The sequence below is a fragment of the Herpailurus yagouaroundi genome, unplaced genomic scaffold (assembly GCF_014898765.1).
Source record: "Herpailurus yagouaroundi ecotype Mexico unplaced genomic scaffold, PumYag 100, whole genome shotgun sequence".
Classification (NCBI taxonomy): domain Eukaryota; kingdom Metazoa; phylum Chordata; class Mammalia; order Carnivora; family Felidae; genus Herpailurus; species Herpailurus yagouaroundi.
Genome location: NW_024412391.1, coordinates 52,232,737 through 52,245,985, shown reverse-complemented (window position 1 = coordinate 52,245,985; position 13,249 = coordinate 52,232,737). Strand labels below are relative to the sequence as shown.

The window sequence follows — 13,249 nt, the reverse complement described above, 5'->3', positions numbered from 1 at the left end:
GGTGGCACGTTGTCTAAGATAATAGCAATTGTCCACAAGGAAAAAACTGTAATAAAAGGTCAGACTATAGTTAAAAAACCAAGAAAGTTTGTGGTAGGACCATGAAGTCTAAGTCTAAGGAAATGAAAGCTTATAGTGTGAGAATTCATGTAGACAGACATTCGTTCCAACTTTTTGATTTATTTTATTGTTTTTGTTTGTTTTTGTTTGTTTTGTTTTTGGGTTTTTTTGGTTTTTTTTGGTGACTGAATTCAGTCTATTCAATGGCTAGATAGGTTCTTTAGTAAGGGAGACCTGTTACTTAATGAGCCATTACTGAAACTGTAATGACTAGGTAGACACAGTCTTGATATTTAAGCAGCTCTGCTCGAAGGGTCTATAATTCGTTGTGATGCTACAGAGAACACTGGGCTAGCAGTCAGAAGACCAGTTCTTCCATTTTACCACCTACATGTCTGTGAACAAATCTCTGAAATTCTCTAAGCCTCAAATTCCTCATCTGTAAAATGGGAATAATAATGGCTTATCAGTGTACTCCAAAGAGCTGTTGTGAAGATCAGAGGAGATAATCCTTGTGCAAATTCTTTATGTCCTGTAAAGTCCTGGTGACTTGCCATGTTATTACTGTAGAACATGTCATACAGGTAGAATGGCTAAAGGACCTGTGGAAACAACCCTACAATGATGCTAATGAGAGCAGTGTGGCATGGGGTGATATAATGTGTTAGTGCCCTTCTTTCCCTGGCTGCATGGGCAACCTGAGACATTGCAAGCTATCACCCCCTTGGACTGTTGCACTATGCTTGTGCTATGTCCCACGATATCATAGCAATAACTGACTTGTAGGCAGCTGATCAACCTGCAGTCAGAGGTGGTCTTTTGGAAGCAAGACTCCCAGTGCCTTATTGTGGATTCACAGAGCTCAAAGAATATATTCAGGAAAAAAAATAACCATTCTTGGATCTCAATAGGTAAAAAATTCACAGCAGCAATTTTACTCTTGTTGTGCTTGTGTTTATCTCCTTAAATGTGCACATATATATTTTTATAGCATGAACAAATTAATGTGCAAATTAGTTGAAACTATTAATTGAAAACAAATATATTTCTATATCTGCTTGGGTAATCTGTACACACAATCAGCATTACTTGCTTTCTTTTTCTTTTTTTCATTTATCAACCCACTTGAAGGCCAGTTTCCTATTATTTCTACATTAGGCTTATTTGTAAGAATGACTAATGTACTAGGGGAAAATGTTCCCATTCTAAGAAAACAGTCTGTTTCTCTGGAGCTCATTTGGATAAAGAAGTGTAGGGAGATTTAAGAATAAATTGCCCATTCTCATTGACAGGTGTTCCCTCGCTGACCACCCCTCTTTCTTTTCTAAGTAGCTAAAAACTGTCTTTTGTAAAAGGTTTATTTGCTTATCTTTGAGAGAGATAGCACTCGAGCATGAGTGGGAGAGTGGCAGAGAGAGGGAGAGAGAGAATCCCAAGCAGGCTCCACACTGTCAGTGCAGAACCTGACATGGACTCCATCCCAGGAACCGCGAGATTGTGACCTGGGCTGAAACCAAGAGTCGTGAGCTTAACCTAGTGGATCACCCAGGCACCTCTGACTTAATTTGTGTAAAATTCTGTATCAATTTTGTCCCTATAATGTGTGAATACAGTTGCTAATCTGTCGATTTTGTTGGCCATGAGGAAAGAGAAATTTATGTGGCTGATGATGGACACGTGTATGCACATGCACACACATACACACAAGATGCATGTATGTGTAGAGGATCGATACCCCTGAAACATTTTCGGAGAGATTTTGATATGCCCACAGTTCATTTATGCAGCTATACTGTCATGATAATTTTGGTTTAATGCAATAAATGGGAACTAGGATGTATCAACATGGAAATGCACATTAATTTTCTTTATGCAGCGTTCAGATAATAAGACTAATAATATTAGAAGGATATGTCATGTTTAAGCATAAAAGGCTGAATGGCAGAGTGAGTAGATTACATTTTAAAAAGTTATTTGCTGGGGTGCCTGGGTGGCGCAGTCGGTTAAGCGTCCGACTTCAGCCAGGTCACGATCTCGCGGTCCGTGAGTTTGAGCCCCGCGTCGGGCTCTGGGCTGATGACTCAGAGCCTGGAGCCTGTTTCCGATTCTGTGTCTCCCTCTCTCTCTGCCCCTCCCCCATTCATGCTCTGTCTCTCTCTGTCCCAAAAATAAATAAACGTTGAAAAAAAAATTTAAAAAGTTATTTACTGATATTTTAGAAGCCAAATTCATATTTCCATCTGAGATTTATTTTGCAAGTCAGGTCTAGAGCTATGAAGTCAAAACCCAACAATTCTGTACATAGCCATGAATCAGCATGTCATGGACATTTGTTATGTATGTTTGTGGAAATAAATGGCAGGTGTGTGGAAATAGAAATAACTTTTTCATTTTAGATTTGGGGATAAGTAGTAAAACTTTGGCTTTAGTATTATCACAATTAAAATTTTGGACATTATTGGCTAAATTTAGTTGTATTTGTACATATACAAGTATTTGAACAAAGTAACATAGATTAAAAAGAAGTGTTTTTTTTGAACACAGAGTAACTCTGCCACTGATGGAAGACACATTTCAGTACTGCCTCCCTCCATACTCTTAAGGTTTCCTGGTTGTTGCTTTTTGTTATTCCTAATTTAAAATCAAATTGTACATTGGGAAGCCAGAATGTATCAAGAGCATTTATGAAATGTTTCATACTGCGTTGTGAAAAAGTATAACTGCCCAAATCCTCAACGTTCACATTCATTAATTTTAGTGTATAAATTCAAATCTCACTCAACTTTGTTTTTGCTTTTGCTTTATTACCTTTTAAATATGAAGTAGATGATATCTCATTTTTCTCACTCACAAAGAGAGGGGAGAGTTACAAGTACCTATTAGCATGGTTAATGTGAAAATGATATTAAATACGATGATAGGTTTAAAAGTACACTGTAACTATAAAGAACTATGCACATGGTGTTATTACTTTAAAATATGACATTGACGTCTTTTCATTTAGAAGCCAATGTCAACATGTCTCTGCTGATAGAGAAATCAGAAGAGTTTTCTACTTTTCATTTTTCATTTTTTGTAGAAATATTGCTTTCTCATCAACATGGAAATTAAGATTCTTAAAACAATGCTAATAAAATAAGCACATCAGCATAATTTTTAAAGAAGATTTATGAAAGTATACGTTATATTGTTACATGTATGTAGCACCAAAGATATGATGAGAAGTAACCAGCTGGACTGATAACTCTCCGCTGTTTTAGTAACTAGCCTATTTCTATGTAGAGACCATTGAAAATACTATAGGTGTTCTTGGTGATGTTATTTAGTTCTTCAAAGGAAATATGTATTTATATCCTGCTTTATACATTTGGGCAAAAATAGTATAACACTTTCAAGATACTGATGGGAAAGTGAGTCCCAGTAAATATGTTGGATTCTCAAGATAAAGAGAAGTACAATTCTCAGTGTTCACAGCATTCTCTCTACAAAAATAGTCCAATTGGAATATGCTATTTTAGTAAGAAACTCATTAAGTATAACTTTAAAAGGTTCTTCTTCCTTTTCTTTTTTTTAAACTTTGACATTCCAGTAAACTGTGAGGAGAATGTCCTTCCAATTGTGTTTCCTTTGCTGAAGTGTCTAGAAGTGAGAGTACATTCAAATTGTAAGCAGAAAGTCCCTTAAATTCCTTTCCAGAAGTCCATCCTGTAAGTGCCACTCCTAGAAAGACGATGGCTGTTATTGCTTTTGGCTGGAATAAGACTGCAAAAGGTTTCAAGGAGAAATGGAAACTGTAATGGGGGTTTTCTGTCACTTGTATAGTTTATGGCCGATTTGTTCCTTATTTTAGTCCATTAAAATTGTTTTCACTAAGAACTCCTGCCTCTGGAAGGAAATCTTTGACAGTGATAGTCAAGAATTCTGTGTAATGAGACCCTTGTATCCACATTCCAAAACATGTTTTCAATTTGTATAATAATGATAACAATGAACAAATTATAGTGAACAGTAAACAGGAAACTAATTGTAATTGTGTGAAGTGCTTTTCTCCTTACAGATTCTTTCCACACCTATTATATTATTTGGTGTTCACCATATTCCTGTGCTTTAGGGAATTTTGTTCTTTTATGGGTGAAGATTTAAGACACCAGGGAGGTTGATGTGACTGTTTCCATGGTCCAGCTGTGGCTGAGCTGAGATGCAAAGCCAGTTCTGTCTCTTTTCCTATGTAACTTGACATAACCTGTATCATACATATCTTTTTTTTTTTTTTTTTTTTTTTTTACATTTTAGGTTTCTCCTCTACCAGTCTGTCCAAGACCAACACTGAAAGCGGAAGGAAGGCGGTGAATCTGCATTCCATCCTATTAGTCCTTCTCCAGATTCCCACGATGAGCTCCCCAGTGCAGCCCGGTCAGTCTGGTTCCTTCTTAAACCATTAACCAACTTTATGTAAAAGTTGTTGCTTTGTGTTGCTTCAAAGCAAGAAATTTCAGTCATGAAAGGACTTTTTTTTTTTTCTTTCTGACAAAGATTGGTTAATATAATGAATTTTGAATGTTGTATTCTACAGCTAATCCTCTATTACATAACCCAGTTTGCTTTCCAGGCAGTAATTTCACTTGCATTGTTATCTGAGCACTAGGCTTTAATCCTTCTGCTCCTAATGTAGCATTTGGATTGCATTTTATGACGTTATTAGTATTTATTACATATGATGTTGGCATCTACTTCACACCCATAGTCTTTCTGATCTAATACGTGTCTGTATGCTATTAAATTGTGCTGTGGGCTTGGGAAATCAGCTTGTGGATTTACACTTCTCCATCTCTTTGACACACAGGAAGGATATTTCTCCTCCCTGCCCTTCTTTGCTGCCACTCCTGTTTCCTATATACATATTTAATTATAATCTCAGCACCTGCTTCCTCTGAGTCTAGTGTAATATGTTGCTCATATAGTTGTGATCAGCAGAGCCAACACCCATTCCTACAGGAACTGGGTGTCACTTTTGGAACAAACATAATCCAAGTCTCGAGAATGATGGAGTAGGGTCAGATACTACATGTTAATCATAGACACATTTTAAAAGAATTTTCTGCTTGGATAATTGTATATTCTTAAAAAAAAAAAACACCCTTTCCTCATATTGATGTCCTTGAGTTATCCAACTCTTGAGGTTGAAGCTAATATAATATTATTTTCAGGATTTACAAAAGGAGATCTTTTGCCAAGATTTTCACTCTGTGGTGTGCCACACCCAGATCAGCTACTGTGATATTCCACTGTCTCACCAACTTTCCCCACATCCTCAACAAGCTGCCAACTTGTATGTTGAATTTGGAACTGAACATTATTGGAGGGTATATCCATGACTGTTGATTCTAAGTGACGTAGTAAAGGTATTCCAGAGTTTTTAGTTACAATCATTATTTATAATTGGCCTTGTCTTCTGGATACACAGATGAAGAGTTACCTAAGGCCTCTTACCTCTGAGTCTTTGTGCTCCAGTGGTTCTCAAACATTAGCATGCATTAGCATCACTGGGAGGGCTTGTTAAAAATTCCCCCATCCCCTTAGTATAGGATTCAGCAGGTCTGAGGTGGGGCCCAACCCTTGCAAGTATTATAGGTTGCCCCAGGTGATGTTAGTATTGGCCTGGAGACTACACTTTGGGAAGCCCTGGTCTAGCCTGCTGTACTTGTTCCTTCCTGCTCCACCCCCACCCCACAGACAGCCCTGTGTGTGAGCTACATTGCTTATCACAGTTCTGGTATACTGTATTATCCTTTCTATTAAGATGAACTTAAAATCATGTTTGCATTTTATATATGTATACATTATATTTTAAATGTATTATATATCGTGTATGTATAAATTTAATGTGTCACAATTGCATAACTTACAAAAAGTCATTTAATTTAGAACCACGATAGTTGAATATTTTTTTCTTGTGATGGGATGTTTTGATGTCATTAAAAACCATACTAAAATCGATAGGGACAAATTGGCTAAGTACAGAAGTGGCAGAAAACTTCTTCTGTTTCTGGAAATTATTGTCTAGAATTTATATAGGGGTTTGTCTTTAATTCTCTAGACCAGAAAGTGGACTTTTTATATATTAAAAAAATTGTCCTGTCCCTTTATTATCCACCACCTCGGTCATATGCTCCCCCTATTGTCACCTCTCACTCTGACTGGGAAGAGTGATGGGTAAGATTGAATGATGAGAAAATAGAATTTATGGCAGTGACTACAACTGTATCCACATGAAACATTTGAAACAGCAACTTTACCAGGATATGTATTCTTGAAATGGGCACAAAATGCAGATGCCATCATGGCTAATGAAGGATAAACTATATAGGACAAATTTGGATCCAAATTATAATTAAATTCAATGTATGAAACTCACTCACTTTTAAATAGTGCAATTTCAGTGTCTGTGTGGTTTTTATTTAGCATCTTTCTAACACATTTAGACCTGGACCCACTTATTTTTAATGAGAAACACATAATCCCATTAACAACACTATTTTAAGTGGTTAAATTCCCAGTTTAGGCCATCCAAGGCTATTTAAAGGTAACTAGCTTGCAGTGAATACAGAAATATCTTGACAACCTTAGTTAAAGAAGAGAATCAATACAATATAATAAGAAATATTAAAAATTTTTCCAAGCCTAAAGGAAAGTAGACCACATAGCAGGAAGATAAACAGGTGGGAAATTTTATGCTTAATGTGAGCTATGGGTACCTTAGAGAATTTCTCAGGTAGGTCCATATTACATCTAATTTTGTTCTAAAAGTAATGTTTTTTTTTTGGAAGGTTGGTGTAAGGGTGATAATAGTCTTAGTTTTCTCACCTTATGTGGAACAGGGTGAGATTTTTGTTGCTTTTGAGATAACTGCTTAAGAGGTAAAGTACATTGGGCAAGAAAGCTATAAAAATGGTATTTATATGTAAGGAGCTGATGGCCAGAAGTAACATTTACTGAACTTTGTGTGGTAAAAGAGAGAAGTAAAACATAGAGTGCTTGTACCTAACTCCTCCTGAGGGAGAAGAAACATGATTAAAGGGGATTTGAGGTTAAATAGAAGTCTTACTGTACACCCAGCATAGGTGTTTGTTTCAAAGAAAGTGGATATGAATCCTTGCTTCAAGGTGCATATGGAGAAGGAGGGAATAGTATGTGTAGGTTAACTTTTTTCTGCTCAAGATGATAACAACTTGTAACATTTTTTTTTTTTTTTTAATTCAGAGCTTCTATGTGTAAAGGTACTGTAATACATAAAATGGGCAAATACATTGGACTCTCTTCCAAAAAACATAAAGTAAAATAATACCAAATACTTTAATTCCATATATATGTGATACAGCTTATGACTGGTAATATTTGACAATTGAAATCAGCATACCCTTCCCCCCCGCCAAGAATATTGGTTTTATAATATGAAAATATCCTTTGAGACTGCTGTTTGAATGAGGAAGTTCTTGCCAGCCATGGTAATTGTTCAGTTAGGAGAAGGGAAAAAGTGGGTGATAAATAAGACAACTATTGACTGAAGCTCATTAAAATTTCCTTGTGTACTTTTCTTATAAATGCTCTGCTCTGTTGAGAGCAGCACAATCGAGAGGCCTCGGTCAGTTCTGTTTGGGAAATTTTTATGAATGAAATCTGAATTGAGGAAAGTCATAGCAAGTGGGCCAGGTGGGTTGGAGTCTTTTCTGTTTGTTACAAATGCAAACTATGATCAGAGACCTGAAATGCACTTTGCGTATATAAAGGAAAATGTTCTGGCCACAGACATGAAAAAATTCTCCTGCTGTCATTAGCCTGTATCTTTTGGTGCCATATATATTCTGCTGGTGAGAAATAACCTAATCTTTTGACTTAGAAAAAGTGTTTTTCTTACATCTCATTAAAAAAAAAAAAGCGCTATCTAAAAAGAGACTTAAATTGGCCTGAGGCAATCACCATCCATTTGTTTTGCTTTTGTTCTGCAAAGGGCTCTAAGGAGTTATTGTGCACCAGAAAAATAGCCTCACTCTGGTTATTCTAGAAATTCTTTAATAGTCAGTGTTTTGGACAAAGTATTTATGTTTGTCTTGAAAATTGGTTCTGGGATAGTATGCATTCTTGTTTTCCCTGTAAAACTTCTCCATCCATGTTCAATTATAGTTGATATCAAGTACTAAATATTACTGTCTTGATCATGTATTCAGTCAAACAATAAGTGCTGATTTTTGAATATAGAATTCGCTAGTTTTTATTTTAATCCTGGTGCCTCAATAATGTTCTAAGTTAGAGCAGTGTGTATTGCTTTTGGGCACTGAGGAGCCTGCAAGGAGGGCAGACTGGATAAGATTGGCAGCTAGCTGCTGCACTTGGGATAGTCAATCATTCACATTTCATTAAGCATCCATTTTGTGCCAAGTGGTGTGTTCTTCAGTAGGGACGCAAAGAGTACTAAATTATGGTTTCTACCCTTATAGACAGCATCCTTTAGTGGAGAGAGAGAAGAATGAGTAGTTTGGGTCCATTCAGTGTGTTAAAGTATTTTAATAAATGTAGGATCAGAAATTAATTTCTTCTGTATAGCAGTATGGATGCCATTTATAGTAATTTATTTTTTATCAGGATTGCCAAATCTCAGAAGGAAAGACTTTAGGTCTCATCCAATCTAGAGTTTCCCAACCATGTCAGGTAATAAAAGTCACATGGGGCTATTGTTATAAATATGGATTCTCAGACTCCTCCCCTAAAGAGAATTATGTAGTCAGCTTGCAGGGAGGGTACCAGATAACAGATTTCATAGTGCTCTTCACTGTGACTTGGCAAAATACAGAAATGTTTTTTTTTTTTTTAAGTTTATTTAATTTGAGAGGGAGAGTGAGCAGGGGAAGGGCAGAGAGAGAGAGGGGAGAAAGAATTCCAAGTAGGTTCTGCACTGTAAGCACAGAGCTCAACATGGAGCTTGAACTCACAAACTGAGAGTTCATGACCTGAGCCAAAACCAAGAGTCAGACACTTGACCTATTGGGCCACCCAGACGCCCCCCAGGAATGTTTTTTAATCTGTCTAACAAGCACTAGTAATTCTCATTTTGAGACTCTAGAAAAACAAAAAAAATACATCATTAAATCCTATCTCAATAGAGGTATTTCTCTTGTGAGCTAATATATAACTCAGTTATTTTGCTTTCCGCCAAATGAAAAGCTAGTGTTATTGAAAATTAGAGGAGGTAATCATTTGCGGAGAAATTCTGAAGGCTTCTATGCATTCTCTGCTATCTAGGCCATCCTGTTTTTATGTGGAGGAGAAGCAAAGATATTCTTATAGAGAGAGTGCATTTCCCCCCCACCCCTCATATTTCTACCTATTTTAAGCCAGATCATATTTTCAGGATGATCTCAAGAATACAGAAGACATGATGTGAGCCTGGACATTTTTAAGAGTAAATAAGATAGGCTGAATCAACCCTAGAATGATTCTACCTTTTACTTTTGATGGATCTATTTTGTATAATGCAGTTTTGATGAAAATGTACCCAAAGAAGTTTTGAAACAAAGAACACAACATACATGATGCCTCTTTATATTGGGCAATGCTGTGGCCTGATGGGCATCTAGGTGAGTCTGGATAGTAGAGATACTCTAGCTGTATTGCAGTATCCTATAACCTTAGTTTTCAAAGCGCATTGCATAAAGGTAGGTAATTTCTCTTTTCTTCACCATTGTGAAGACACTTATAATGCACATGGAGTGAGAGGGCCAGGATTGTCTAAACAGAAATTAAAGGTTTTGTGGAAAGATCTTATATTCTATTCCTTTTCTGATTGGCATATCTTAGGCAAAAATTAGCTGAGTTTTCCCTGCCTGCCTCTGTTTTGCTAAAGAGCCGAATTCTCTTATAGAAATGTGGTGGATTTAACTAATGATCAAAAAGTTCTTTGAAATATAAATTGTTATGGAAATGCTAAGTAGTATAAACAATTTGAGGGCAAGCATTAATAAAAGCTTCACTGCAAGCATTTTTAAAGAGGACTAATAAAAGTTTCACGGTTCAATTAATACAGCACAACATTGGGTTTTCTAGAAGCATATGGGGCCCAGAAGGCCTGCCCCTGTTTTTAAAATTTACGAACTCTTTAATGATTCACCACTTTTACTCTAGTGTATCACCCACTGTGGTGCCATTTAGTCATTAAGTAGGAAACTAAAACCAGGACAAAGCTACAAACAAATATCAAAATGTCCAAGTGGGTATTTTTTGCTTCAGTTTGTTCACAATATGTTACCATAAAAAATGAATGGTAAATGAAATAGAGTCAAAGGACAAATCAAGTAGGTTAAGGCTTCCCCTGATAAGTCTGATAAGCTTTTTAATGAAATACAGGTGAAATCTCATTACAATAAACTCTGTGTAACTAAAATATTTTCAGGCCCCCAGCTAATTATTTATTTCAAAGTTGTGATCAAGATAAATATTCTAAGATAATCAAATCAGTCTCTTCAAGTTTTGTAGCAGAATTTGATTAGAGTACAGTATTGATAGGAGATAATGAACGTTAAATTTGTTAAATATTATTTTGGATTTTCTTTTACTACTTTAACTTCACAGTTATGTGACTCATTCTTTTGCTATTGCTAAGTCTAAACTTCTCAATCTGATATTCAAGTTTGAAACAAACCAGATAGAAGATTTTATTTATTTTTCAGCTCCTGAGGGACAGTGCTTGAAACGTGGGCACAAATCTTTTACCAAAATATTCAGTTTAAATTTATTTTGCACATGTATTTCTTCTCAACTTTACTTTTCACAATTACTTTTGATAGGTAATTCAGTTTATATATTTATTGTGTTCATTACTATAACACTACCAAAAAACTCCTCATAATGTAGTTCAAACAGAAAAGAAGGCTGTTTCTTCCTCACATAAAGACTAAAAAGACTTTCCTGAGTGGTAGGCTCTTCTTTTGTAGTGGCTGTGGAGGCCCCAGATGGTTGCTGTCTTGTGACTTTTCTTTCTTCTCCTTGTGGATTCCAAGGTTAGTATACATCTCTCCGTCAAGCTGATGGAAGGAAAATGGAAGAGGTGGGTTTATGTGGGACGTTTCCATAGGCACACCCACATTTCTTTGGATATAATTTAGTTACATGATCATACCTAACTGCAAAGGAGGCTGAGAAAAGCAGGCTAGCAGTGGTCCAGGAAGAGTAGGAAACAAGTTCGGTGAATAGCTGGTCAGTCTCTCCCACATTTATTGTGAACATTTATAGCTGGGAGTAAAAATATGGTAGTGCTTATAAGAGGTAGGAGTATTTCATAATGTACTCTTGATTATACCAATTATTAAAGAGTTAAATAAGGTTCTTTCAAAGAGGTAGAAACATATTGAAATCAGGGCAAATCATTTTCTAAGAGATTCTTCAGTAAGCCTTTCATTAGGAATCATGTGAAATAGTGAAGCAGTGTAGCTATTAGTAAATTCAAGTTCTGGTTAGTGGAAGCTTCCCAGAAAGTGGGAATAATATGTATAATATAGAATATTATGTGTCCTTAATTAGTATACAAAAGGCATATCAGTGGCAGCTGAAGGCTGTCTGCCAAAAATAAATAAATAAATAAATAAATAAATAAATAAATAAATAAAGTCATGTCAGCTTATCTGAAATTATAGTTACATCTACTGAGGAAGAAGTAATTTAATACTCACAATTCTTATGTTTGCTGTCTATTGCATATTGGCATCACATTAAAAAATTTTTTTAACATTTACTTATTTTTTGAGAGACGGAGACAGAGCTTGAGCAGAGGAGAGACAGAGAAAGAGAGGGAGACCCAGAATCCAAAGCAGGCTCCAGGCTCTGAGCTGTCAGCACAGAGTCTGACGTGTGGCTCGAACTCACAAACTGCGAGATCATGACCTGAGCCTAGGTCAGACACTTAACTGACTGAGCCACCAGGTGTCCTGCATAACATTTTTAAACACCTTCAGGATTTCACATATTATGTTGAAAATCTAGGTCAAATAGACAGTGGTTGATAAACACTTGTTTTACAGTGAATGCAATTATAAAACAATGCTAGGCTTCATTTTATTGAAGATCCAGTGGCAAATTTTGGTACCTCGGCAAAACAAATGGGCAGCCTTTTGTTTATAACTGTATGTGGACCTTTGCAGATTTTTTTTCTATATTCGTTAGGGTTTGCTGTTAATAATATCAAAGTTGTGGGTGTGTACATGTGTGTGTGCATGTGCGTGAGTGTGATTGTTTTGCAATATTGTAATAAGTGTCAGGAAATACAGAGGTATGTAGAACCATCTAAACTCCACTAAAAAATACTCAAATGCTTTAGTTTCTATGCTTTTATATATATTTAATTTTTATGTGTTATCTTTTGAGAATGTTAATGTATAACAGTCTTCTCCACTTATAATTTATTACTTCTAATTTGTTATAGGATTAGAAAGCAAAGAATTGGGTCAAATAAAATGTTAGTGAGCTAAGAATAAGTTCTGAAGAAATTAAAAAATTCTTTGTTATGAGAAAAATATATATGTTTGTTTTTTCTTACATACTATAATTACATTTTAATTGTTCCCATCCCCCTTATTTTCTTGTTTTCTTTCTGCCTTTGCTATATAGTTTTTTACAAATTCTAAGTTTCTAATAGGTGAGCCATTATTATGGCTTTGATTTTGTCATGTTCATCCTTGCAAATTATGATCAATACCTTTTATCCACACATGTCTCATGTGTTGATTTTAAGTTGCTTCAGAGTTACTTAAATACCCCAAAGGAGAGACTCATGACATACTATGGGTGAGTATTTCCTTAAACTCTTAAATCAATTTCCTGGGAATAGAAGAATTCTGAGATAGTCTGTGAAATTGTTTTGAGTCTTTTTTCATGCTAACTTTCTGACATTTGATTGTGTAAGACTCTTTGCTCTTATGATGGATGGGTTGCTCCGTAGTTAGCACTGCATAATTAACCTTTCCTTCCAGGCTCTTAACTTCTAAGAAGACTTTATATTGGTTTCATAGTTCCACTGGCAACTGGCCTAACTGGGGAATTTCCTTTGAAGTTGGAATTTGGCCTAATAATTTTTCCCACTTTGGAATTCTGTGAGTCCTAAGAGAGGGCAGATAATCATAGGGGCACATATGCAGGCATTCAT

The 13,249-nt window shown here is 35.8% G+C and overlaps 1 protein-coding gene across 20 annotated transcripts in view; it reads left to right on the top strand.

The window, feature by feature from the left end:
* The window catches only part of HDAC9 (histone deacetylase 9), a 931,635-nt gene that overhangs the window by 66,455 nt on the left and 851,931 nt on the right, over positions 1-13,249 (top strand). For all 20 annotated transcript variants that reach the window (XR_005789365.1, XM_040472481.1, XM_040472497.1 and 17 more), the window contains exon 2: positions 4,354-4,473. Coding sequence is in view for 19 of the 20 variants with exons in the window: in XM_040472481.1 (XP_040328415.1) it covers positions 4,452-4,473 (22 nt within the window). In the remaining variant the exon portion in view is untranslated. The remainder of the gene's footprint in view (positions 1-4,353; positions 4,474-13,249) is intronic.